Below are 23468 nucleotides of genomic sequence, written 5' to 3'. Positions count from 1 at the left end.
CGCAGACTGCAGTGCCCCATTCACCAAAGTCATCGCCGACCTCATCACCCCCCATGCCCTCACCTCAGGCTACAAACTACTCGGAGATCTAAACTTACACCTGGACAACCACGACGACCCCAAAACCACTGCCCTTCTAGAGAACCTCACAAACATAGGACTGAAGCAAGTTGTCTCCGCCCCCTCTCACACAGAACACACGCTCAACCCCATCTTCGCAAGAGGAAACAGCGTCTTCTTCAGCCACAGCACGGAACTGCTCTGGACCGACCACAATTGCATCCACTTCTCTTTTAGAAAAACCCACCGCTCACAAGCACACACTCCACCTCCTACATAGAATCTGGAACAAAGTCTCTGAAGAACACCTCACCCCTGCCCTCACTGGCACGCCACCCCCAACTACGACAGACACCAAGCAACCTTCACCAATGGATCGACCACTGCGCCAACACACTCGCCCTCTCCAGAAGACTACAAAACGACACAACAAGAAAGTAAACTGGTTTACCACGGTACTCCAGGAATCCAAGCGATCCTGCCGACGACTGGAAAAAAAGTGGAGAAACAGCAAAACCCCAGAAACGCTCACTGCCTACAAAACAACCACCACGACACACCACCAACTCATCAAATCCACAAACAGGAACTTCCTCCAAGACAGAATTCTCTCTGATGCCCACAACTCCAAGGAACTCTTCTCCATCATACAGGAAATTGACAAACCCAACTGTGAAACAACAGATGGCCCTCTAACCCAAGAGCTCTGCAACAGACTACGCTCCTTCTCACCTCAAGATCAAGATGCTGTACGACAACTTCGACGACCAAGACCTCTGAACCACTTCAACCCCCACCCCCAGAGAGGCAATCCAATACACTACTTACTTGGACCCCGCTCACGACAGAAGACACCCTAAAGACCCTGAAGAGTGCCCACCTCGGAGCATCTTCAGACCCCTGCCCACCACACATCTTCCACAAGGCCGCCCGAGCCATCGCACCCAAGCTACGCCGAACCATCAACTGCTCCTTTGAGACCGCCACATTCCCAGACAACTGGAAGGGCGCAGAAATCAACCGCCTCCTAAAGAAACCCTCTGCATACCAGACGGATCTCATTAATTTCAGTCCCATCTTGCTGCTTCCTTTCGCAGCCAAGGTCATTGAAAAGGCTGTCAACACACAACTAGCCTACTTCATTGAAGCCAACAACATCCTGGACAACCCCTAATCTGGTTTCCGCAGCAACCACAGCACCAAGACCGCCTTCCTCGCCGCCACAGACGACCTCCACACCCTCCTCTACCAAGGCCAAATGGCGGCCCTCATCCTGCTAGACACCTTCAACACCGTCTCCCACCAGATACTAGCCACCAGACTCCATGACACCAGCATCCAAGGAAAGGCGCTTGACTGGATATGCTCATTTCTCACGGACAGAAAACAGAGAATAAGGCTCCCGCCCTCCTCTCAGAACTGACAGAGAACAGATTCAGAGTACCCCAAGGTTCCTCCATCAGTCCCACTCTCTTCGTCTACATGGCCCCCCTCACAATCATCAACAGAAACCATGGGCTCAACATTGTCTCTTATGTCAATGACACCAATTCATCCTCTCCCTCACCAAGGAACCCGAAATTACCAAGCACAACTTCCAAGACAGGATGGAAGCCATCACAACCTGGATGAAGAACAGCTGCCTGAAAATCAACTCAGAGAAACCTGAAGTCCTCATCCTCTGCTCCACCCCCTCCGCATGGGACGACACCTGGTAGCCCCTAGCCCTCAGAAACCCACCCACCTCGACAGACCATGCAAATGACCTCAGCATCATACTGGACTCATCACTGACTATGAATTGCCAGATCAACGTTGTCTCCGCCGCATGATTCAACACCCTATGCATACTACAGAAAACATTCAAATGGATACCCTCCAACACCAGGAAAATGGTCACTCACACCCTTATCACCAGCAGACTGGATTACGGCAACGCCCTGCTAGAATCAACAAAAAACTCCTCCACAAACCCCAGACAGTCCAGATAGCCGCAGCCAGACTAATGCTCGAAATCCCATGGCACTGCTATATCACCCAGCACCTCCGCGACCTTCACTGGCTCAAAAGAAGAATAGCTTTCAAGCTGCTCACGCATTCCTACATGACCCTCCACAACATCGGACCACAATACCTCAACAACCGTATCTCCTTCCACGCCCCCAAGAGAGACCTCCACTCAGTGGACTTCTCCCTAGCCACCCGCCCCACGCTTCTACAGGAACAGAGTAGATGGAAGGCCCTTCCCCTATCTTGCAGGCAAGACCTGGAACGATCTCCCCCTTCACATATGGTGAAGCCCGACACTGAACCATTTCAGGAAAGACCTCAAGACCTGGCTCTTTGAATTACCCCATCTGAGCTGCGCCTCCCCCCCCCCCCCCATTAGGGCCCCAAGACCCTAACGGGTGAGTAGTGCGCTCTATAAACCCAATTGATTGATTGATCTGAAAACTGTTTGCTACTCTCTCTTGAACATTGAGAACACTGCTCTCAACCACCCAACTCATGCTCCTCAGTCTACCTAGTGTATTGCCTGGAATCACACCAACGGATGTGGTTTCTAGATGCAAGCCTGATACTTCCCACTCAACATCCACAGAACTTCTCAGTGACTTTCAATTGCAGCCATGCTCTCCAGCCTACACTCCCCACACCCACTGGCTCATTTTCTCTGTTCCTACCATACATTTAATTTTGGGATGAATATCTTCTCATCATTATTGCAATGGTTTTCCACAGCACTACACAGAGCAGAGCTACCATTTATGTACACTTCACTTGCAATGGATGCTTTAGGAATACAAAGGGGGGTTTCTTCTTCATGCAACACTTAGAGCCTCTGATCTTATGATGCTGAACATCCAGTAAGGGAATAGAGAGATACATATACTGCTGTTTTACCTTTTTCAGCATTAACCCCAGCTGAGAAATTCTTAGCTGCATGACTGATGTCTGGCCATTGGTGGGCAAGAGCAAGGTTTACACCAAATGCCCATAAGGGTGTCCGTTAGGGCTTCACTAAACAAGAGCAATCAATCAATCAGGGATTTATAGAGAGCGCTACTCACCTGTGAGGGTCTCAAGGTGCGGGGGAGGGGGGGGGGGGTTCGGGAGGCTCTGAGATCATCCGAAAGCGAGGTCTTGGGGACTTTTCTCAAGGCTTGCAGTGTAAGGCTCCATCTGATGCTGAGGGGGAGTACGTTCCAGGTCTTGGCTGCAATGTAGGAGAAGGATCTGCCCCCTGATCTGGCTCTGTGCATGCGGGGGATTTCGGCGAGGGCTAGGTCGGCGGAGCAGAGGTTTCTCTAGGGGCGTGGAAGGAGATTCTTTTGTTGAGGTATTGAGGTCTGATGTTGTGGAGGGCTTTGTATGCGTGAGTGAGCAGCTTGAAGGTAACCCTCTTTTCGACGGGGAGCCAGTGGAGGTCGCGGAGGTGCTAGGTCATGTCGTGGGATGCCGAGGATGAGTATGGCTGCGGCGTTCTGAACGGTCTGGAGTTTGCAAAGGAGTGATTTGTTGATTCCGGCATAGAGAGCGTTTCCGTAGTCAAGCCTGCTGGTGATAAGTGCGTGGGTGACGGTCTTCCTACAGTCGGAAGGGATCCATTTGAAGGTCTTGCGGAGTATGCAGAGGGTGTTGAAGCATGAGGCGGACAAGGCGTTGATCTGTCGATTCATGGTGAGTGAGGAGTTGAGTATGATGCCGAGGTTGGGGGAGTGTTTTGTGGGGGTGGGGGGGCTTTCAAGGGCAGGGGGCCACCAGGTGTCACCCCCATTGGCAGGGGAGGGTCGGAAGGAGAAGGACTTCCATTTTGTCCGAGTTGAGCTGCAGGCAGCTGCTGCTCATCCAGGACGAGACGTCCTTCATTCCTTCCTGGAAACTGTACCTGGTGATGTTGGGGTCCTTGGTGAAGGAGAGGATGAGCTGGCTGTCATCGGCATAAGATACTTTGCCCGTGTTTTCCGACAATGGTTGCAAGGGGGGCCATGTAGATGTTGAAGAGCGTAGGGCTGAGGGAGGATCCTTGAGGTACTCCACATCTGATCTCTGTGGGTTCCGAGAGGAAGGGCTCACATGAAGCCAGTCAAGGCTGAAGAACATTAGTCAGCACATTTGTTTGAATCTTAACACAGAGAAGTTGTAGATCCAGGATCTCAACAGCATGTCTGATGACTACCACAACAGAAGCGCTATCTTCCAATGACAGCTCCAAGTTGCATGGGGTGGAGGATCAACCCTATATCGGGGGAAGTGTCAAGCCCGCTGACCTCTTGTAAATCCATTTGCAAATTGCCATAACAACATTGGGGTAAATGATCCCCATCATCTCCGTTGTTATTTCAAAGTGGCAGCAAAATCTGGGCAGTTTCGGATCCAAAAAGCTGGTGGAGCAACTGAGGACAGCTCTGTGGTAAAGGGTTTTGTCTTAATAAGATTGTACAGAAACTGGGAGTACTGGAGTGGAGTCAAAGTATGATATCAATCAGGATCGAGGCAGATTCGGCTTGGGGTCAGACACCTGGTATTGCAAGCATAAAACCGAGCTCCACTGATGTCGGGACCGCATCAATGAGGAAAGGACAAGAGCAGGTCTTCGAGTTGGGAACTGAATCAGTTGGGAACCCATGGCAGGTTCCAACGTCTGAGATTGCACTGAGAACAAATCCACCAGTGGTAACACGACTGGAGGCCCTAAGGGATCCTCTAGGAGGCAAGTAGGAGCTGGAAGAGTGACAAAAAATGCAGCATAGCCTCTCTATAGGTACCGATTTGCTGCGGTGATGGTAAGGGTCAACCGAGGGATCGACTCCTAAATCAGAGATCGGGAGCAAGATCGAGTGGCACTTTGACACATATGCAACTTCTCTTAAGCTAGAGATGGCGGGATGGGGCTGGATTCCTCTTCACCAGCCTGTGTTGTCACGTCAATTTAGGCTTTGACTTACCAGATGACCACAACCATGAAGAGGACTGTTTGCAAGATCAGCCTTCAGAGCAGAAATTAGTCTCAACCCTTATCTTAGAGCAGGACCTGTGCTTCCTTTGATGTTTGTGACTTACAGCTTTGTTTCAGAGTCCTAAATTGTCTTTGGGTGTAGAAGAGCATATTGCTCAAACAACTTGGAATCACGCCCCTAATCCAAACACCGGAGGCACACCCTGTACGGGTCCAATACTCTGAAAAATCTGTTTATGACAGTCACAGCTTAATTTGAACCCTGTAGTCTTGGGTTGTGACATCATTCTTTGCACACTGAAATTCATATTGAAAAACATGTCTAACCAACAAAAAAAGGGAGCAGTGGTCCAGATCTACATTCAAAGGCACAGTAATAAAGGGGCAGAATGAAGTCAACATGGAGTCGCACAGTGCCACCTGGCAGATTTTTTAGCACAAAACAATGTTCATACATCGAACTACTAAACACCGAACACTGTGTGCAGTTACTGAGCGAGCAAATCAGTACACATGCATGTAACTCAATTTCTACCAAACTCCAACATCATCCTCTTGTAACTTAATACATTTATGATTGAATTGGTCAGTGCTTGGTATACCATTTAAAGAGGCTAAGTTCAACCACGGGGAAGGTATGTTCGGGAAAATTCAAATATTTCCCTTTTGAAATAAAATTCTTCAATTGAATAAAAGTAAAAATGGATTGCTTGATGAGCGCAGAGGTCTACGCATTCCAAGTTTTCGTTTTTCCCTATATCAGCAGAATGAAATGGGTCACAAACACAACCACAATGTACCCGAGTAGAGGTATATCCTTCTAGGTAATGAGGGTGCATTTCCTCAAAAACCATTTCACCTGTTTGCATATTTTCAAACTTCCCAGCAACTAGTTCGATTTCCTGAAGGCATTTGGGCACTTAACATTCCATGTCTCCACTCAAAGCTTGCTGTGTGCATGGCGGTCTCATTCTAATGATTCACTGCTCAGCTGCACACTTCTCCTACACTTCTTCCTTCCCATTGAAAAGCCAGCTGCGGCTGATCTGCCCACAGAGCAGGGGAAGGAGTGGTGGGCACTTTCTAAGTGTGCATGACTATTTGGCTGGCCATCTTGGGCCGTCCAAACAGTCATTTGCACTTGCATTTCTCCACCCAGCAATATTACACAGCCTGGGTGGAGAACATGCACAGCCTCCCACTCACTGTCTGAGGGCCGAACCACAGAGCTCCGACCAATCACGATGCTGCTGTCATGCTGGTGACAGCAGCGTTGTTATCGGCTAGGGGAGTCTGAGGGCCTGTGTGCTTCCTGTGTCCACTGAAGAGGAGGGAGGCCGGCAGGTAAGTGAACCTTTTATTTCTTTTTGTTTAACACCCCCCCACTCACCGCCGCACCACTACTGTCACATAGCAGCCGCTACTGTGAAAAGCACTTGTTTATCCCAACCATCCAGGGTCACCTTGATTCCATTTAGGTACTCAACCCACAATTAAGTGGAATCATCTTCCTCACTGACACTTCAGGGATGTCATTCAGGATCACTCACTATGGAAACTTCCACCAAGCGAGAGAAAGTCTTCGGCCCTGTTCACTTAAGTGTTGTTAGTTGTAAAAGTTAGTTTACACTCGACTATACCTCATTAAGCATGCAAGTAGTTCTCAAAGGAATCCCCGGTGGGACAAAATGCATTTACTACTGCAGAGGTTCTCAGCCATAACTGCCAAGAAATCAATAGTCGTAAATCCCACTCAAGGGTGGAAGTGGCTTTCTAAGGAGTGGTTTGCCCTTAGAAGTTTTGGATTGCTTGAAAACGTAAGTGGCCATTCAAACCTCTGTTTAGACAATTTCCACCTCGAAAATGGTCCGAGATTTTTTAGTGGGGAGATGTGTGGCGCCGCGGGCCAGGGCGACTGACTCCGGAATCTGGGGATCACGGTTCGATCCCCGGCGCCGGAAGCAGATTAGCACAGCACCATGTGACTCTGGGCAATAGCTTGCTTAATCTTCCCGACGGCCCCCAGCGCCTACAGACCCTTACGGATGATTGTTCGCGCTTTACAAATGTGGATTATTATTAATTTCCCAGCCAAGGTCTGGACTAACTTCTCTTCCAGGAGGGAAAGGAAAGGGTTCATCCCCAGGTTTGTTCCATGTAAAGGGGAAAAGCTTTCTCCCCGAGTTACACAAAGGTCCATCACGTTAATAAGGGTGAGGATAAATCAACATTACCTCATCATCCCTCCCTTGCTTCCCTTCCTTACTTAATTGAGGCATCCCTCCCTTACCAGACACCCATACTACGTCACTCCAACATGTTTTTTCAGTGTCTCACCTGTTGAGATGCACATAATACACGCTGGCCTTTTTCCGGTGCTGGGGTCCTTTTCTTCACTTCTTGTCTTCAAAGCTGGACTTCGCTGTTTCAGCCTGTAGGGCGTGGTGGAGTCGGCCTGGGCAGCGCGGTGCCTTCCCTCACAGCGTCTAGAGTCGCAGTGCGCTCTTGGCGGCAGAGCCGGCGGGGTCTGGCTGACGGAGTCACCGTCGCTGTGTGGTTGGGGCTGTCTTTCCGGGTGGGAGGCCGGAAAGGGAAGCAGCGGCAGTGACGACATTAGGGATCCTCAGCTGGCTGTTTCTGGTTCCTGTACACAGTAATGGGTTTGAAAAAGGCCATTGTTCATCGTTTCTCTGTTCTGTTATGTTCTTTGCTGATTGGGTTTGCATTTTTCACTAATTTTGCTCCTTTTTTGATTGGGAGTCGGGGTTTCCTCCCAGTTTTTGTACCTGGTTCTGGTTGGTCCTTGTTTTCGGGGGATGCACCTCCTTTTGGGTGGATTTCTGCTGTACTTCTGTCTTTGTGTGTGTCATTATGGTGGGAAAGTGTGCTACCAAGTGCAAGCATGTGCTGCCTCCTCTTCCGATGATGATGAGACAATTCCAGCTCGCCGGAGTAGGTCCAAAGGTCCGGGGGGTTCTTCTGCCCTACTGTCGGCTTCTGAGATGCAGGATATGATTGAGGCTGCTGTGGATCGTGCTCTGGACGCCAGGGTTCCGGCTAAACACAGGGCTTCTCGTTCTGCGGTGGGTCCCGTGGTCTCACCCTCTGAGGACTCCTCGGCTTCGGAGACTAGCTGGCCTTCTACATCTTCGGGGAAGTTTATTCGTAGAGAGGAGGTCCCTGTGATTCTTCAGCACATTAGGGAGAACTTGGGATTTTCACCTTTCTGTTTCCCCGAGGGGTCGGACGACATCTTTCCTCAATATGAGAAGCCCCCTGTATTTGCTAAGCCCTTTCATGGTCGCATCAAAGACTTGATTTCTGGGGAATGGCGCGATCTTGAGCGCTCCTCGGTTCCATGCTTTTTGCAGAAATTGTACTTGCTGGAGGAGGGGGAGGGCTCTCTTCCGCACTCTGTAAAGGTGGATGCCATGTTGGCCACTCTGATTTGTCGTACTGCGATCAATCCAGAGGATTCTTCCACTGCGGATGCGACTGATAAGAAAGTGGATGGGGCTCTGAAATAGGCTTGCTCTGCTGGTAATTTGACATTGCGGTCTGGCATTTACTCTGCTTATGCTGCTCAGTCCTTGGTGTCTGACTTTGAGAAGCTTGACACAGCTATTCAGGAGGAGACGGACTGCTCTGACTTACTTGTCCACATGGAACAGCAGGCCAAGTTGTTGACTGACGTCTCTTCTGATGTTCTTAAATCTTCTGCCATGGCTTCTGGTTCCTTGGCTCGTAGGAACATGTGGACGTGAGACTGGAAGACTGATTTCTCGGAGAAGTCTTCTCTCCTTAAAAGTCCCTTGGATGGCAAGATGCTGTTTGGTGAGCAGCTGGACAGCATGATCACAAAAGCCTTTAAGAATCGAAACCATGCTCTTGCTTGCAAGGGAAAGGCTTCGTCTTCCCAAGCCCGTCGCTTCTGGAACCCTCCTTCGGCTTTTTCTTTCTATTCTTCCCGTTAGTCCTCCAAGCCCTTTTCAGACCGTCGGCGTAAGTTCCAGCCCAAGAAGGCGTCTTCCCTGGTGGGTCCCAGGGTCAGTCCGATTCCTTCAAGCGGAAGTCCTGACAATGATGGCGAGACAACTTCGAGGCCTGTGGGCGGGAGGCTGTTGTATTTTTTGTAGACTTGGAGTCTGGAAGTGAGGGATTAGTGGGCTTTGAGCATTAACAGGAGCGATTATCTTATCGACTTTGTCGCTCTGACACCCGGCTGGGGCACCATCCGTACTCCTATCTCCAGGGATCCGGTGAAGAGGAGGGCCCTTCTGGAGGGAGTTCAGGATCTTCTGGTGAAGAAGGCAATTGTGCCGGTCCCCCTGGCGAAGCAGGGAAGGGGTTGCTATTCCATTTTGCTTCTGGTTCAAAAGGTGTCAGTGGGGTTCCAGCCGGTTCTGGACCTCAAGAGAGTGAATGGTTGGGTTCGGACCGTTCACTTCAAGATGGCGACTTTGCAGTCCAGGGTTCGGCCTGGGCGGTGGATGCTTTCTCCTGCCCTTGGTCTTGTGGTCTTCTGTATGCCTTTCCTGCCTTTCCCCTTCTTCTCAGGTTCCTTCTGCGGGTCTGGTCCTTGTGGGCACCTGTGATTCTGGTGGCTCCGGCTTGGCCTCGTGCCTCCTGGTTTCCTCTCTTGGTGGAGAGGCGGTCAGAGGTGGAGTGGTTGCTGCCTCTAACTCCGTCCACTTTGATGTTCCCTGTATTGCAGCAGGATGTTCTGTCCCGGATGCGCTTGGCGCCCTGTAGGTTGAACGCTTAGGTCTGCTGCGTAAGGGGGTTCCGGATGGTTTGACCTCAACTCTGCAGGGGGCTAGGCACTCTTCTACCATCAAATCTTACCTGAGGCACTGGCGTTATTTCGGTAGATGGTGTCATGATAAAGGTTTGGACCCTGCTTCCTCTTCTTTTTTTTAGGTGATTTTTTGGGGGGATAGTGGAAGGTGCACAAGGAAAGAGTCTAGACACTAGTAAGAAAGTCCTTTAAGTTTCTTTTATTCTTTATAGTAAAACATGCAGTCAGACATCAGCAAATGCGTTTCGTTCCTTACAAAATACATTTTTCAGGGCTATATCAGTAATGTTAAAAAGTCATTCCGAGGTCAAATCGCAATAGTATAGCAAAAGAGTCCCACCTCGAAGCTCCACAATAAGGGTTCCAGTATATCGATTTCAGCCACAAAGGTCTGGGGAGTCTTGAAATTGCTGATGGCACCTGCCATCTAAAAAATTTCCTGTCTGTTTTTAAGTGGAGCCCAACTGTGGCGGAAATGTTATGCATAGGACCTTTATATTTAGTTAACAGGGATTAAGGTCTTGAACCAAGGGTTCAGTTCTGGAGTTTGTTTGTTTGAGGTGATGTTGTTTCTCCAGGATGGGGCTGCGTTGGGTATGAAGGTTTCCTCACTTCGTCTGCAGTAGGCTGTGATTAAGGCTTTTCAGAGCTCCTGGGACAATCTCCCGGAACCTGATGGGTTGATTGGGCGCCTTATCAAGGGGTTGCGTAATATTCTCCCTGCCCCTCTGCAGCACTTTTCTTCTTGGGATCTGTCACTGGTGTTGGAGGTTTTGATGTCACCTCCCTTTGAGCCTCTGGTCTCTGTGGACCTGCGTCACTTGTCCTTTAAGACTGTCTTTTTGGTGGCTATTTCCTCTGCTCGCCTCCTGTGTGAACTGGGTGCTTTGTCTTCCAAGCATCCATTTTGTATTGGTCTTTGAAGACAGAATCATTTTGAGGCCGGTTCTTTCCTTTCGTCTTAAGTTGGATACTCATGTCCATTGTGATCAGGAATAGATACTTCCTTCCTTTTTTGATTCCCCTTCCTCGTAATCGGAGGTGCGGCTGCACTCGTTGGACGTAAGGAGGGCTCTCCTGATCTATTCGGAGCGGGTCGCTCCTTTTTGTCTTTCTGATTCCCTTTTTGTGAATTTTGGGTCTGTGAATCAGGGTTTGCATCCTTCCACTTCTTCTTTGAGTCGTTGGCCCATTCTCTCATTTCCCTGGCTTACAAGGCGGCTGGCCACCTTTCTCCTTTGGGGGTTCACGGTCGTTCCACTCAGTCCATGGTGGCGTCTTGTGCGGAGATCCAGGGGGCGTCCATTTCTGAGATTTGCCGTGGTGCCACCTGGGCTTCGTCATTGACCTTTGCCTCTCATTACAGGATTGGCCAGGAGGTTGACCCTGCTGAACTTTTTGGTTCCAAGGTTCTTTCCACTATGGTTCCTGAATAGCAGTGCTTCCTTGTTGGCTGTGTTTGTTAATAAACAGTTTTTGTTCATATCTGATTTGGTTGTCCTGTTTGGCTATGTACATCTCAATTAAGTAAGGAAGGGAAGCAAGGGAGGGACGATGAGGTAATGCATCAATTACTTACCGGTAACTGTATTACTCAGAGTCCTACTCCTTCGCTTCTATTCCTTATGTCCCTCCCTCCCTGGTAGTCCAGGCCAACCTTTTTGGTATGGTTTTAAATTATGTGGTATTACAGGAGGTTGGAGGGGATGGGGGCGTTATATACTCCACATGTTTGAGTCACGTGGTATGGGTGCATGGTAAGGCAGGGATGCCTCAATTAAGTAAGGAATGGAAATGAGGGAGTAGGACTCAGAGTAATGCAATTACCGGTAAGTAATTGATGCATTAATCAAAAATACTGATGTAAGCCAATGATCGTAATCAAGTGAACCTTTTAAACATTCTACTCGTAGACACAATGTTGTAGCTGACAAAGATAACATGGACATAGAGAACCTTAAACTCACAACCATAACGGAATATAGTAATTACAGTGATGTTGACGCCATCACCACAAACGCAACAGAGGAACCAAAAGTGAAGAGCTGTAGGGTTAACAACTTCATCCACATCATCAGAAGGTATCTATCAGTCCTCCTGGTATATATAGACTGGTTGACTCAGAGGAAGATTAGCAGGCAGCGAGAGATTGAAAGGATGCTAGACACCTTTCCACTGCAACTTTTATCCCTGAGGAATGGCGGTGTTTGGCCTCAACTGAAACCTCCCTCATTCGGGTCAACTAAATGTACTGCCTTGCAAAATGTCTCCATAAGCCCATTTTCTATTTTTTTGTAAAATGAATGGCATTTCTATGGTGTGAAGTCTGAGCTGGTGAATCTCTTCCAGCTCCAAAAAAAATGCACTGAGTTCACTTTTTGTGTGTTTGACCCTTTACATCTCTTAGTTCTTACATTCCTGGGCTGCACCACCTCTTTTCTTTGCCATTCGTCTCTCTGCTTCCTTATTGCTGTTATTCAGGACAACTCTTTCTCCACCTCTTACTTTTTTCTACATATACCTTTTGCTCTCTCTTGAAACCCATACCTTCCCCCTAAAACACCCTGCATACCACTAACCCTGCCCCTAATCCTATTGCCAGACTTCCCTAGGTTTTGTCTTTGAGTACTATCATGTGAGTTTTACCTCTGTCCTGTCGTCTGCTGGGTGTCATTGTATAAATAGCAGAGCACACGAAAAAGACAAAGCCTTTCTTTCGTATTCTTGCATGTCTTAATGCTTTAGAAAAGTTGTTGTTTCTTTTTTAAGAACCGAACCCATTATTCTATAACAGGCACAGGATATTTCTGATACGGAAATAATTGGATATTCATTCAAAAGATTTTCGCCTTTTTTATATTTTATCCAGCAAGGTTTTTTTTCTGATTACTAAATCTCTTCACTCTTTGTTCCGCGACACTCACTGTCACATTAACTTTCATGTGCATGGTGTAGGTATGTGTACAAATGACAACAATAATAATAACTGTAAACATAAAAACACTGTAAATCTCAAATCTCCAAACGTCCCCATTTCCCAGACAGGTTACCTTTCGTATATCTCGGAGTCTGGCAAGGAGTAACTCCTGTTCTTTCAATACTGTTCGTTGCACTGGAAAAAGTGGACACACACGTATTTTAATACATAATAATAGGAGCTTGGGAAACATGTTCTATATAATTTCAATGAGTACTAATTACGATGAATGACACTGTTAAACACAATCTGTGTTCCAAGAGCAGGTAATGATCACTCTGTTGTATTGCTTGATATAAATATGCCTAATGGTTTTTTTTGCATTTGTTTATATATTTGCATATATGTTCTTTCGAAAGATACAGCAGATGCACACAGCAAAATACATGGTTCCATTGTACATACATGATCTCAGAAATTCAGCTTTCTGACGTTGTGTCAGATAAAGCATACACACAAATGTGAATAGTCTTAACTCCTACCTGTCGCTATGACAACATGAATAGTTAGACCAACAGTACAGAACCTTTCTGTTTCCAATCAAAATATACTGTGGTACTGCCAACAACCGTAGATCCGCCGCTTTTGATACTATTGATCGGAAGATCCTCCTACAACAGCTAAAATATTTCATTATTAAAGATAATGACGTCCAGTTGCTAGATTAGTTCATCTCCAACAAGACAAAAGAAGTCTAACTGGGATCCTTCTCCTCTCTTTTACACCTTTACAATGGAGAGTACCACAGTGATGGGCTCTGTCTCCCCTGTTATTCAATCTCTATGTTCAACAATTAGCCACCGTTCTCCTTTAATTTAACGAAACCACTTTTCTGTGCTGATGACACTCAAATCATCATTGTTTTAAACAATGACCCAGGTCATTCAATGTGGGGGTTTCATCTACTTTAAACGAGATCTATACTTGTCTGGGTTAGAATGGTCTGAAACTTAACTAAGTCTTGCCTGGCTCTAATAAAATGAACCACTCTTGTTGGGAGATTGCCCTCAGCCTATATATTTAATGAGAGATCTGGGCCTAATCCTAGACTCTGAAAAACACATTGTCATATCATCAAAACCAGCTCTCACCAGCTCAGAGCCATCGGGGAAATCATGCCGTTACACTCCTTGACTCTTAAGATCATGGTAGCCAATGTCTTTGATCTCAGAAAATTAAATTCAGAATCTAGCAACCTTTACCAGCTCCACAGGCTACCTGTCGAGAAAAGTATCATTTGTAAGCCTTGTTCCACGATGTCTTAAATCTTTCATGAGGTTGCATATAAATGTGTTATTGATCAATAAAAAAAAAACCATACCTGCAAGAAATCTCAGATCCAGCAATAAAGATACCTTTGTTACCCCCTCTAGCAGTTACACCAAATGGGGTGGCAGATCACTCAGGGCCTAGGGTGCCATCCTCTGGAATTAAATCACTCTAGAGATTTACCATCTGCCATCCCTAATCTAACCCATCAAAGTCTTCAAATCCTGGCTTTTTACTGGATGGTAATGTTCAGCCCCTTGCTTGATAACTCAGTTCTCCCTGTGGAGAGCTGTGTTCAATCATATACAAGTAAATAATAAATAAATTGTTGAGCGAACAACACAGTTTAAACAACTTACTGCGTATGCAACTAGTACAAGAGGTTAAGATGGGGAATCACAACTCACTGAAAGTATGTACTAACAAGCGACTAGGACTTTCCAAACCAATTCTTAATGTGCCCTTAGAAGACAATTTCATGTAAGTGGTGGGCTACATGTGCACAGAAATGTTTCTGTTGAGGCTTTTTATCTCTTGAAAAGGTTTCACTTTTTAGCCATTTTTTAAATGGAGTAAACAGAAGTGACTTAATTATCACTTTTCTCAAGTGTTTAAACTGGATTAAGTGTGTATAATGCAATACAAAGTTTATAAATGCAAATGTTTTTCTTTTTTAAAAAAAATAAAACTTTGAGAGTAACTAAAAATGACATTCTAGTGTGGAGTACTAATGTTGAGTAAAACTATAACTATAAAGTAATAACAATTGATTCAAACGTGTAGGCCTGTTGGTCACTTATTGAAAGACTAATATACAGAAAGGAATCCTTTTTGATACAGTTCTTGATACCCAGTCCTTTCTGGTCCCTGGGAAACTCTCTTCTTTTGGAGATTAAACTGGATTAAATCCCGTATGGACAAAAATTGAAAATGGTACGCCGGTGGAATGAAATGATGCTGCTGAGGGACACTTTAAAGCTCAGATATCATTCTAATAAAATCAAAAGCGCGGAGTCATGGCACATTAAAACAAAATGCCTGAGCATGCGCACTACAATCTTTGCTTTTTGCCCCATGTGTCAAGGGTTCTGTGGACAGTGTTCTGAAAAGGTGGGGGCTTGTGCACCAAACCCTATCCAAGAGACTTTTCCCACTCACTGTTTCACAAAGTCAGCAGGAACAAGCATTGCAGCATCTTACCCTGCTTGCTTCCCATTAGTACTTCCACCAGATTGCAATTCTTTTGGGATTTATTCTGCAAATAAAAAAAAGATAAAACTCAACATCATGTGAATGAACAAAGTGCACCACACACAGCTAACGCTCAAACGTTGCTACACAGAATGATTTTCATTCCTCACCAGGCAAAGGGACATTTTCTCCTGGTGGTTGCTGCACTCGCACATGAAGGTACATATATACCTGTAACATGATTCCTTGAAGCAACAATTGCTTAGGGACGTGCAAGGGGCATGGATATTGCTTCATAACTGTGAATACAATGCAGTACCAGCATAATCAGGTAACATGCATAATAGTAAACCTTGTATTACAACATATGTTAAACTTTATTTGCATATCGCTCACGCGCAAATGCTTCTTGATCACATTAGCAAGGCTACAGTGAAACCTAACAATAACAGAGGAAAAGGAGAGTAAATACTCAATTATTAGAAAGACACGTTTTCAGCTGCGTGCTAAAATAGTAGATTTGTTTCTGCCCGCAATAACTGGAAGGGCGAGAATCCCATAGTCTGGATGCTGCTGTATAACAAGCATTTGCGAGAGTTTAAGCTATTAGCATTGCAAATGACAATGTCTTTTTTTGTTTCTAAAAATCAAAACATAAATGAAAGACATTGTCGTTTACAATGCGAATAGCTCAAACTCGAGTAAATGCGAGACCTATTGCATTGCAAATGCTTGTTTTAGCTATAGGCCTGCTGCTGCGTGACACACTCCCAGCTTCTTCGAATGACTGGCACTGCAGTTGCGCAGTATGCTGGGGCGTGCAAAAAGCCGGAACCCTGATCTGCATTGGTCAGGTCGACCCGGGGAAAAAAACACAAAACCTTGACGATTCAATGCCAAGGAGGGATGACGCCCCCGGCAAGACTACAGCAGTTGATTGGGTGCGGCCGTAGTGCACTAGCGCTACTATAATTTTATTGCTGCCTGTGTGAGATTGTTAATTCCTTATGCTGAGCTGAGGCACGGATGTCACATCACCTCACCTGCCATTTCCGGCGGGCTGTGTGCAGGGAGGAGACCGTTAACTCACACTACAGAGCATACATAATTATTGCATGCAATGGTCTCTATAGACCCGGCCCTAAGAAATTAGAGCCGGTGCTAAGCACCGGAAAGCACCAGCACAAATTAAGCACTACGTGACGACATAAGCAGCAAGCAATGACATCTCACCCCAAGATGCAGGGAGCCCATAAAGAAATCTCACCACAAGACACAAGCAGGTCAAAATTACTTCTCAGCTCTACAGGCATAATGCTCACAGGGACATCGACTCACCCACTTTACATATATCACGTATATCCGTAGGACACGTGCTGACCTCTTGGACAGGAAGGGGGCCGCTTGCAGGTCCCACAGACAGGAAGTGGCACGGTACTGTTATTCTTGGGACGCTTCCTCCGTTATTAATATACGTCCTTGTTATTAATACATCTTCTTCATCCATGGGATAATAGCACACTAGGCTGGGGCTATGTCCACCCTCAGGAAATGGCCGCCACACTCCTCAAGGATAAAGTGCAGAGATCGGTCACAGACTGCGGTAAAAAGTCGTGTTTGGGCTAAAAAATGGCATCTTGTCTGTAAACACAGATGCATTCTTTAGTTTGGCAACAGAGCAAGGGAGACACCTTAAACACGTCAAAGATACTATGTTTCTTGACGCCTCTCCAATTATAGCATTTTAGGTGACTAACTCGTAGTTTTTGCGAGGGAATGCTGCTACTGAGCAAATAATCGAGCCATCTTGACAAAACAATATTCAGGGATTTATCATTTTATAGGAAAGGTAATGTGCGCAAAGGAAAATAATTCACCTCGATGTCCGAAGGAAATTAAAAATGCTTGTTGGGCAAAAAATTAATAAGAACACCACAAATATTACAATGTACTACATTGTTGCCACATGAAACCAATGTTATTTCTACACTTCAACTGAAAACATTTTATCAATTAAATAAACAACTGCAGTCCCTAAAGTGAAAGAGAACTGCCCTGCACATAACAAAAACAAAAAAAAGGGGGAACTTGCCACGCTTTCAGGGAAAAATTACAGCTTATCCAGTCCATGGCAAAATGGGGTTTGTCGAGCACAGCGGCGGGTTACGAGAGGGTCACAAATTGAAAATACAGGAACGAAGGCAGCGAGACCGGAGCTCAGCTGCGCTGTGACTTCCCAATCAATCGAGCAGGTCGGGCTGCTTAATTTTCGAATCCCGAAGCAAGGACGATTTAAATAGAATAAGTTGTCACCAATGCGCGAATGCAGCTGCGTTTTTATTTTTGCATCGCACTTTCACTTTAACAATAGCAGTTAAAGTGGAAGCACAATACAAAAATAAACCCGGGCTGCCTTTGCCAAAGCCAAATGAAAAAAAAGAAGAACTTACAGACTAATTGAAGGAGACCGTGTCAGGCCACAAGCAAAAGATCCAGTACGGATGGGCCGTCCCAAAAGGAGACAGGGTGGTAATAAGGAGGGACTAAGAAGCCTCATTTTTAATCGGAGGCCAGCATTTACCATAGACGACGATGCCAGCCAATGATAAATAGGAGCGGGGTTTCCACCCCACTTCTAAAACCTACCCTACTCCAATATGCCTCGAATGGAAGCAGCGCATGCGTGCTGCAACGCTAAGTCTGCGAGGCCTAAAAAGCACAGTCCCCATTCTGGTCCTAGTAGTTGTAAGCAAGAACTGGCTTGCCGATCGGAGGGGGCGTGAGAGTTCATAGAAGAAAAATTTATTGGCCAGAAAGGAGGCTGATCCGAGATATAGGGCCTTATGGACAACTGTCATCACCCCAAAGGCTACCCAAAATCATTTGTGTATCCAATATACAGATCACAGCCCTAGTGACATATGCAATCTTCAGGTAGTTTTTATAAGCCCCTGCGCTGTAGCATTCTCAGCAAGTTGCAGCTGATTTAAGATGTTAGCCTGGAGATTCAAGGTAGATTGAATCAGTGCAGCTAAGATGTGATTCATAGCATTTACTACAGGCCCATGGCCAATCAAGGGGGAGGATCTTTTTAGAATGTGAAAGTGGGTGAACAGATGCAGCCCACATTCATGGATTGGGCTTCAGGAACCGAATGCTGTCACTATCACAGGATGTAAATGTAAATGTATTTGAGCTTGTAAAGCGCACTGCTACCCGTCCATAGTTCTGGGGTGTGGACATATGGTCCTGTCCCATTTCGTGACCAATGATGTAGAGGTAATTAAGATCTTGGTTTTGGTTGGATTCATTCTTGAGGAAATTGTTGGAAGTCATTGGCTACCCATCCCCTCACAATGATGAGGGCTTCAGTTAAAGGACTCATCTTTTGAGAGGGAAAACTCTTGCACATTCTTTAGGGTAAAAATAAGCCAAGTATCATCAGCATACATGTAAACACATACCTCTGCATGGCTGAGCAACTGGGTAAGGTATTGCATGTCCATGTTAAACAAAAAGGGGCGAGAAGACTGACCCTTGCTGGACCACGCAGTCTATGTTGTATGCTTTAGAGGATTATGAGGGAAGAGTGACCACTTGTGATCGCACTGAAATGATAGACTATACTCACTTTAGGACCAAGCCAGTGATACCCATTGCTTCCAGGGTTCTAAGCAGGATATTGATGTCAATTAAATCAAACGGGTCCAACAAGTCTAAGAGGACTGGCAGGCCAGTTTCTTCTTTCTCAATGAGATGTCAAAGATAAGAGGGACGAAAGTCTCCTTCTTGCCACTCTATTAGGTTGTTAGATTCTGTCAGTTCCTGAAGTTGATGCAGGGCCTCTTTCTCCAGGCATCTGCCCATGTAAGGTAGCAAAGAGAGTGGTGTAATTCTGTTGACACTGTTGACTTCGAGGGGCTGTATTACGCTAAAGGTGCATTTTTATTGGTTGCAACTGGTGCACCTTTTAAAAGGTGCACTAGGCGTAAACAATGAAAATGCGCCCTATTACCATGAATGTGCTGCCCACAGGGCAGCTGCGAACTCGTGCTGCACTGGTGGCAGCGCATTCCTGTGAAAAACTAAGTGGCTGCTTTAAAGCCGCTCTGTGTTTTCACTGTAAGGGGGATTAGAGTTACCCTTGCAGGCGGATGCAGTCACTGATTGCACTGGCCTACAAGGGGCTGTCTGGAGAGTCCATAGGACCCCCTTTACCCCCTGCAGGGGGCTGCTCTCAGAGGATGCACTGACAGTGTGCCACCTTTTAACTCCCGACAGCTTCTTTTTCTCTGTGCCCGCATCTGTAATAAGGCGCGGGCACAGAGGCAAAGGGATTCCCTCATTTGCACAGGGCAAAAAGCCTCCTGCATATAGCGCTAGCGCTTGAAGTGCACCAGCACTACTGGTATTACAGAAGGGGCTGCACAAGCATCTGCGGCCCCTTCTTTAAGAACAAAGTGTCCAAGCGGGGGCGCAAAGGCTCATTGCGCCCAGGAGCATTCTCTGTAATACGGCCCTATGGTGGCATTCTTTATTAAAGATCTCATTATGACCGGGCTGCAGAGGTTTGGAAAAATGCCCTCCTTTAAAAAGCTGCTAAGGAGAACAAGGAACACCCTACTCCGATGGAACCAGGGTAAGTATTGTATAAACAGAAACAATGGCTCCTCTGGACAATGTAATTAATAGCAATGGAAATATGCACAAAGGCAAAAGGAAAGGGTTATGTGGATGTCTGAGAGAGATGAAGAGACCATATACCACAAGATGTTTGTAAACTCAAAACAGAATTTTTATATACATGAAACATCATACTTGTATTCAACGAGGTGTATTGTATCCCCAGTAAACATGGAACCTACAAAAAATGTGACATAATGTGACATAGAAAAATGGTTTCCAAAATGACAAAGTCGACCATCAAACTAACATACAATGAACACAGTCTTCTAATATAATAATAGAGACTGGCAAATGGTTCACTTTAGGTTTTGTCCACGGCATTTTGACCCCCTGGCCACAACATTGATGTTGCCATCTTCCTTATTAATTTTAAGGTGCCCCTACATCACTATTGTATTGAGCGGCACAGGAGATCCTCCGTTTAAAGGCTCTCCTTTGTCTCCCAAAAATCTCAATAATCCACGCAATAAGGCTGGAGTTAGGTCTTGATTCTAGGACCCTTCTGGCTAAATCTCGAGTATTAAGGATTCTATGCAGCATCAATGGATGTTATAGATGAGAACAAAAACTCTTCTTTGATGCTGCAGGACAATATGTCTCGCTCAGATGAACTCTCGTGATTGATTGTTTATGATGCTAAACGTTCAGATCAAGAAACTGTTTTTTGGAAAACACTGATGATTTGACATCTTTTAAATATGGTAAAGGCTGCCCTCAGAGATGGCGTAAGGGAAGGTACAATAGTTGGGGATAAGGAGTATCTTTCGAAGAAGAGATTGCTGGACCATTCTATTGGTAATCTGGGCAAGGCCGAGGTTGTTCCTTATTTGTTCCAGGTCCCGAATAAACCTCTACCGAACACAATCTGTATTACAGATAGGAATACATCACAGTTGGAGAGTCACTGGTTTTGGAAAAAAAATCTAGAAGAAAACGGGTTCTTTTTCTGTGCTCTAAAAGTATGCATTCCTTATTTCATCTCCGTTTTGAGGGTACTATTTTTCTAAGTGAAAGAAAAAAGATTTGCTGCCCCATTTTTAGGAAGTATGGAAGAAGAACACAGTTATATACGAGCCACTTTACTTTCAGTGAAGTCTCTACATATATGAATTACAATTGCAAAATACATCCTGTAGTTACAAAAGAGGCAGTTCTATTGGCTGTGTTTGATTTATTTCGGCCTATTGCATAATAATTATTGATTAAAGGTATCTAGAAGGCTCCCTGCCTCCAAAATAGACTGGAATAGTGAAACAGGCTTGGGAATTGCAACATTAATGATGGAGTCCAAAATAGCAGAATGTGTCTCTGAGAAAAAAGCCAATGCTGCCACAAAGGACTTGTGGTGTTGGTATTTCGAATTTCATGACTGATGGGTATTGACGACCAATGACAACGCGAAAGAGTTCTTTAGAAGGGTTGGTGGAATAATAAATCCTTTCTCGGCTCTCATTTTGCTTTCTATGAGACCCATACAGAGTGGTACACTTGCCAATCTGAGGTGCAGTAATCTCCTTTCCATTTCCTTTGAACTTCTAGTTTGTTTTTATTAGCTCACATGAAAACCAGAAAATGAAACGTGTGTGAAGCATGTCGTGTATCAAGAAAAGAAACAGCACTCGAGGGGGAAAAACGAAAGCAGTTAAAGATCCACAGCAAAGTATATTATAGAGAATAAATATGCAATACACTAATGAAGAAAGTCAGTTAAAGGTGGAACATAAAGAAAAATAATAGTCAATGAAGGGGCAATTACGCCCAGTGACCCATTTGGTTACCGATCTGTATATAATACCGAACAGACAGCAAGAATAATAAAAGCTCTTGCAACATGAATTGTCTAATCAGTTAGCAGTTTAAAGTGTATGAGGGAAAATGCAGCACCAAAAATACCGTTATGAAACTGCCCACTAGAGGACAGCAGTGCACCAAGAATACCCGCGCACACGTTCTGAGAGTCGGATGACAGTAGCATCACATCAGTTATCCTGCTTGCTGCATGCTGATTCTCCGTGAGACTGTTGCTAGGGTAGAAGAAGCACTACTACCCAGAAGGCATTTTCTAAATCTTCAGAAATGACTTCTTAGAATAAAGCATGCGGGCACAGAGACGACGACGGTTTTATTATCAGGTGAACTCTTGTCTCAAATACGTTCTAGTCCTACAGAAAAACTAGCGAAAGGAACTCTACCTGTGGACTACCACCTCCTGTGTCTAAACCCCTTCAGGCTTCTAAGTGCAGGTCACTAAACGCCCATTATTAGTTATCTTACCCGTTCTCTCTTCTTGAAGTGAGGGGCTGTAGTTCGCACGGGTAGTCTGCCTAGGGTTCAATTGGCTGGTATCCCTAATTCTTTCTTAGGTCGAGCCTAGACAGCGCGTGCGCTGACAGGTGATCTGTTGTATGTACTTAGTGGGGTCTGATTCCTCTCACACTTTGGATTGGCTTTTGAATGTTTCTTTTAACAAGCATTTACAATGCAACGGTTTCGCCTTTGCAAAAGTTAGAACTAGTGACCGCTCAGCCCTCCACAGGGCTTGGTCGCCCCACTCACTGCTGCCGCTCCTGCCTGCCTTTGCCGCCTCCTGCCTGCAGATTCCTTCGCTCGCTGCCCGCTGCTCCTGGGAATTTCCCGCTGCTCCTGGGAATTTCCCGCTGCCCGCTGCTTCTTGGAATGTCCCGCCGCTGCCTCCCTGCCCCCCTGTGATTCCATTCGCCGCCGCGCTCCCGCCACCCAGCTGCTCCTCCCTCCCGCCTCCTTACTTATGACGCCCCCAGAGCGACCGCGCAGCGGACGCGCGCAGCGGGAGCGCCGATTGAGCGCCGAAGGTGCGCCAAAGGTAAGACCGTCTGCGCCCGTCCGCGCCTGGCCCGCGCCCAGCGCCAGGACCCCTGGCCCTCCCCGCCGAGGCAAGACGACCCGACTGACCTGCGACGCCGCCACTCTCAACGCACTCAATGCCGGCCGGACCCACGCCTGCTGCCGAGCCACCCCGAGACGCACCCACGGACCCTTCACCTGCTGCACCTGCAAGTTCACCTGCCTCCGAACCTGCCCCGCACCCGCCAAGACAAACACCAGCAGCAACCACCTCAAGTGCATCCCGATCAACACCCGCTCCATCCACAGACACGCCGTGGAACTCTGGAACCTCCTCGACGCTACATCACCGGACGTCGCCTTCCTCACGGAAACCTGGATGAACGCCTCCTCTGCACCCGACATCGCCATCGCCATCCCGGACGGGTACAAGATCATCAGGAGGGACCGCATCAACCAGACCGGAGGTGGCATCGCCATCGTCCACAGGAACACCATCCGCATCACGACCGACGCCAACAACTCCTTCGCCACAGCCGAACATCTCCACTTCCAGATTCACACCGACCCTAAGACGACCCTCAGAGGCACCCTCGTCTACAGACCCCCGGGACCACACACACAATTCAGCGAAGACATCACAGACTTCATCAGCCCGCACGCCCTCCCCTCCACTGACTACATCCTCCTCGGGGACCTCAACT

The 23468-nt window shown here is 46.5% G+C and overlaps 1 protein-coding gene across 1 annotated transcript in view; it reads right to left on the bottom strand.

The window, feature by feature from the left end:
* Window positions 1–23468, bottom strand: part of DGKQ (diacylglycerol kinase theta) — a 1501752-nt gene that overhangs the window by 227363 nt on the left and 1250921 nt on the right. The window contains exons 11-12 of the mRNA XM_078676348.1: window positions 15265–15319; window positions 12869–12930 (exon numbers count right to left, since the gene is read on the bottom strand). Coding sequence (XP_078532474.1) covers window positions 12869–12930; window positions 15265–15319 — 117 coding nt within the window. The remainder of the gene's footprint in view (window positions 1–12868; window positions 12931–15264; window positions 15320–23468) is intronic.

This window comes from Lissotriton helveticus, chromosome 2_1 (assembly GCF_964261635.1).
Source record: "Lissotriton helveticus chromosome 2_1, aLisHel1.1, whole genome shotgun sequence".
NCBI lineage: Eukaryota > Metazoa > Chordata > Amphibia > Caudata > Salamandridae > Lissotriton > Lissotriton helveticus.
The sequence above is the reverse complement of the archived record's forward strand: the minus strand, read 5'-3'. Positions and strand labels throughout refer to the sequence as shown.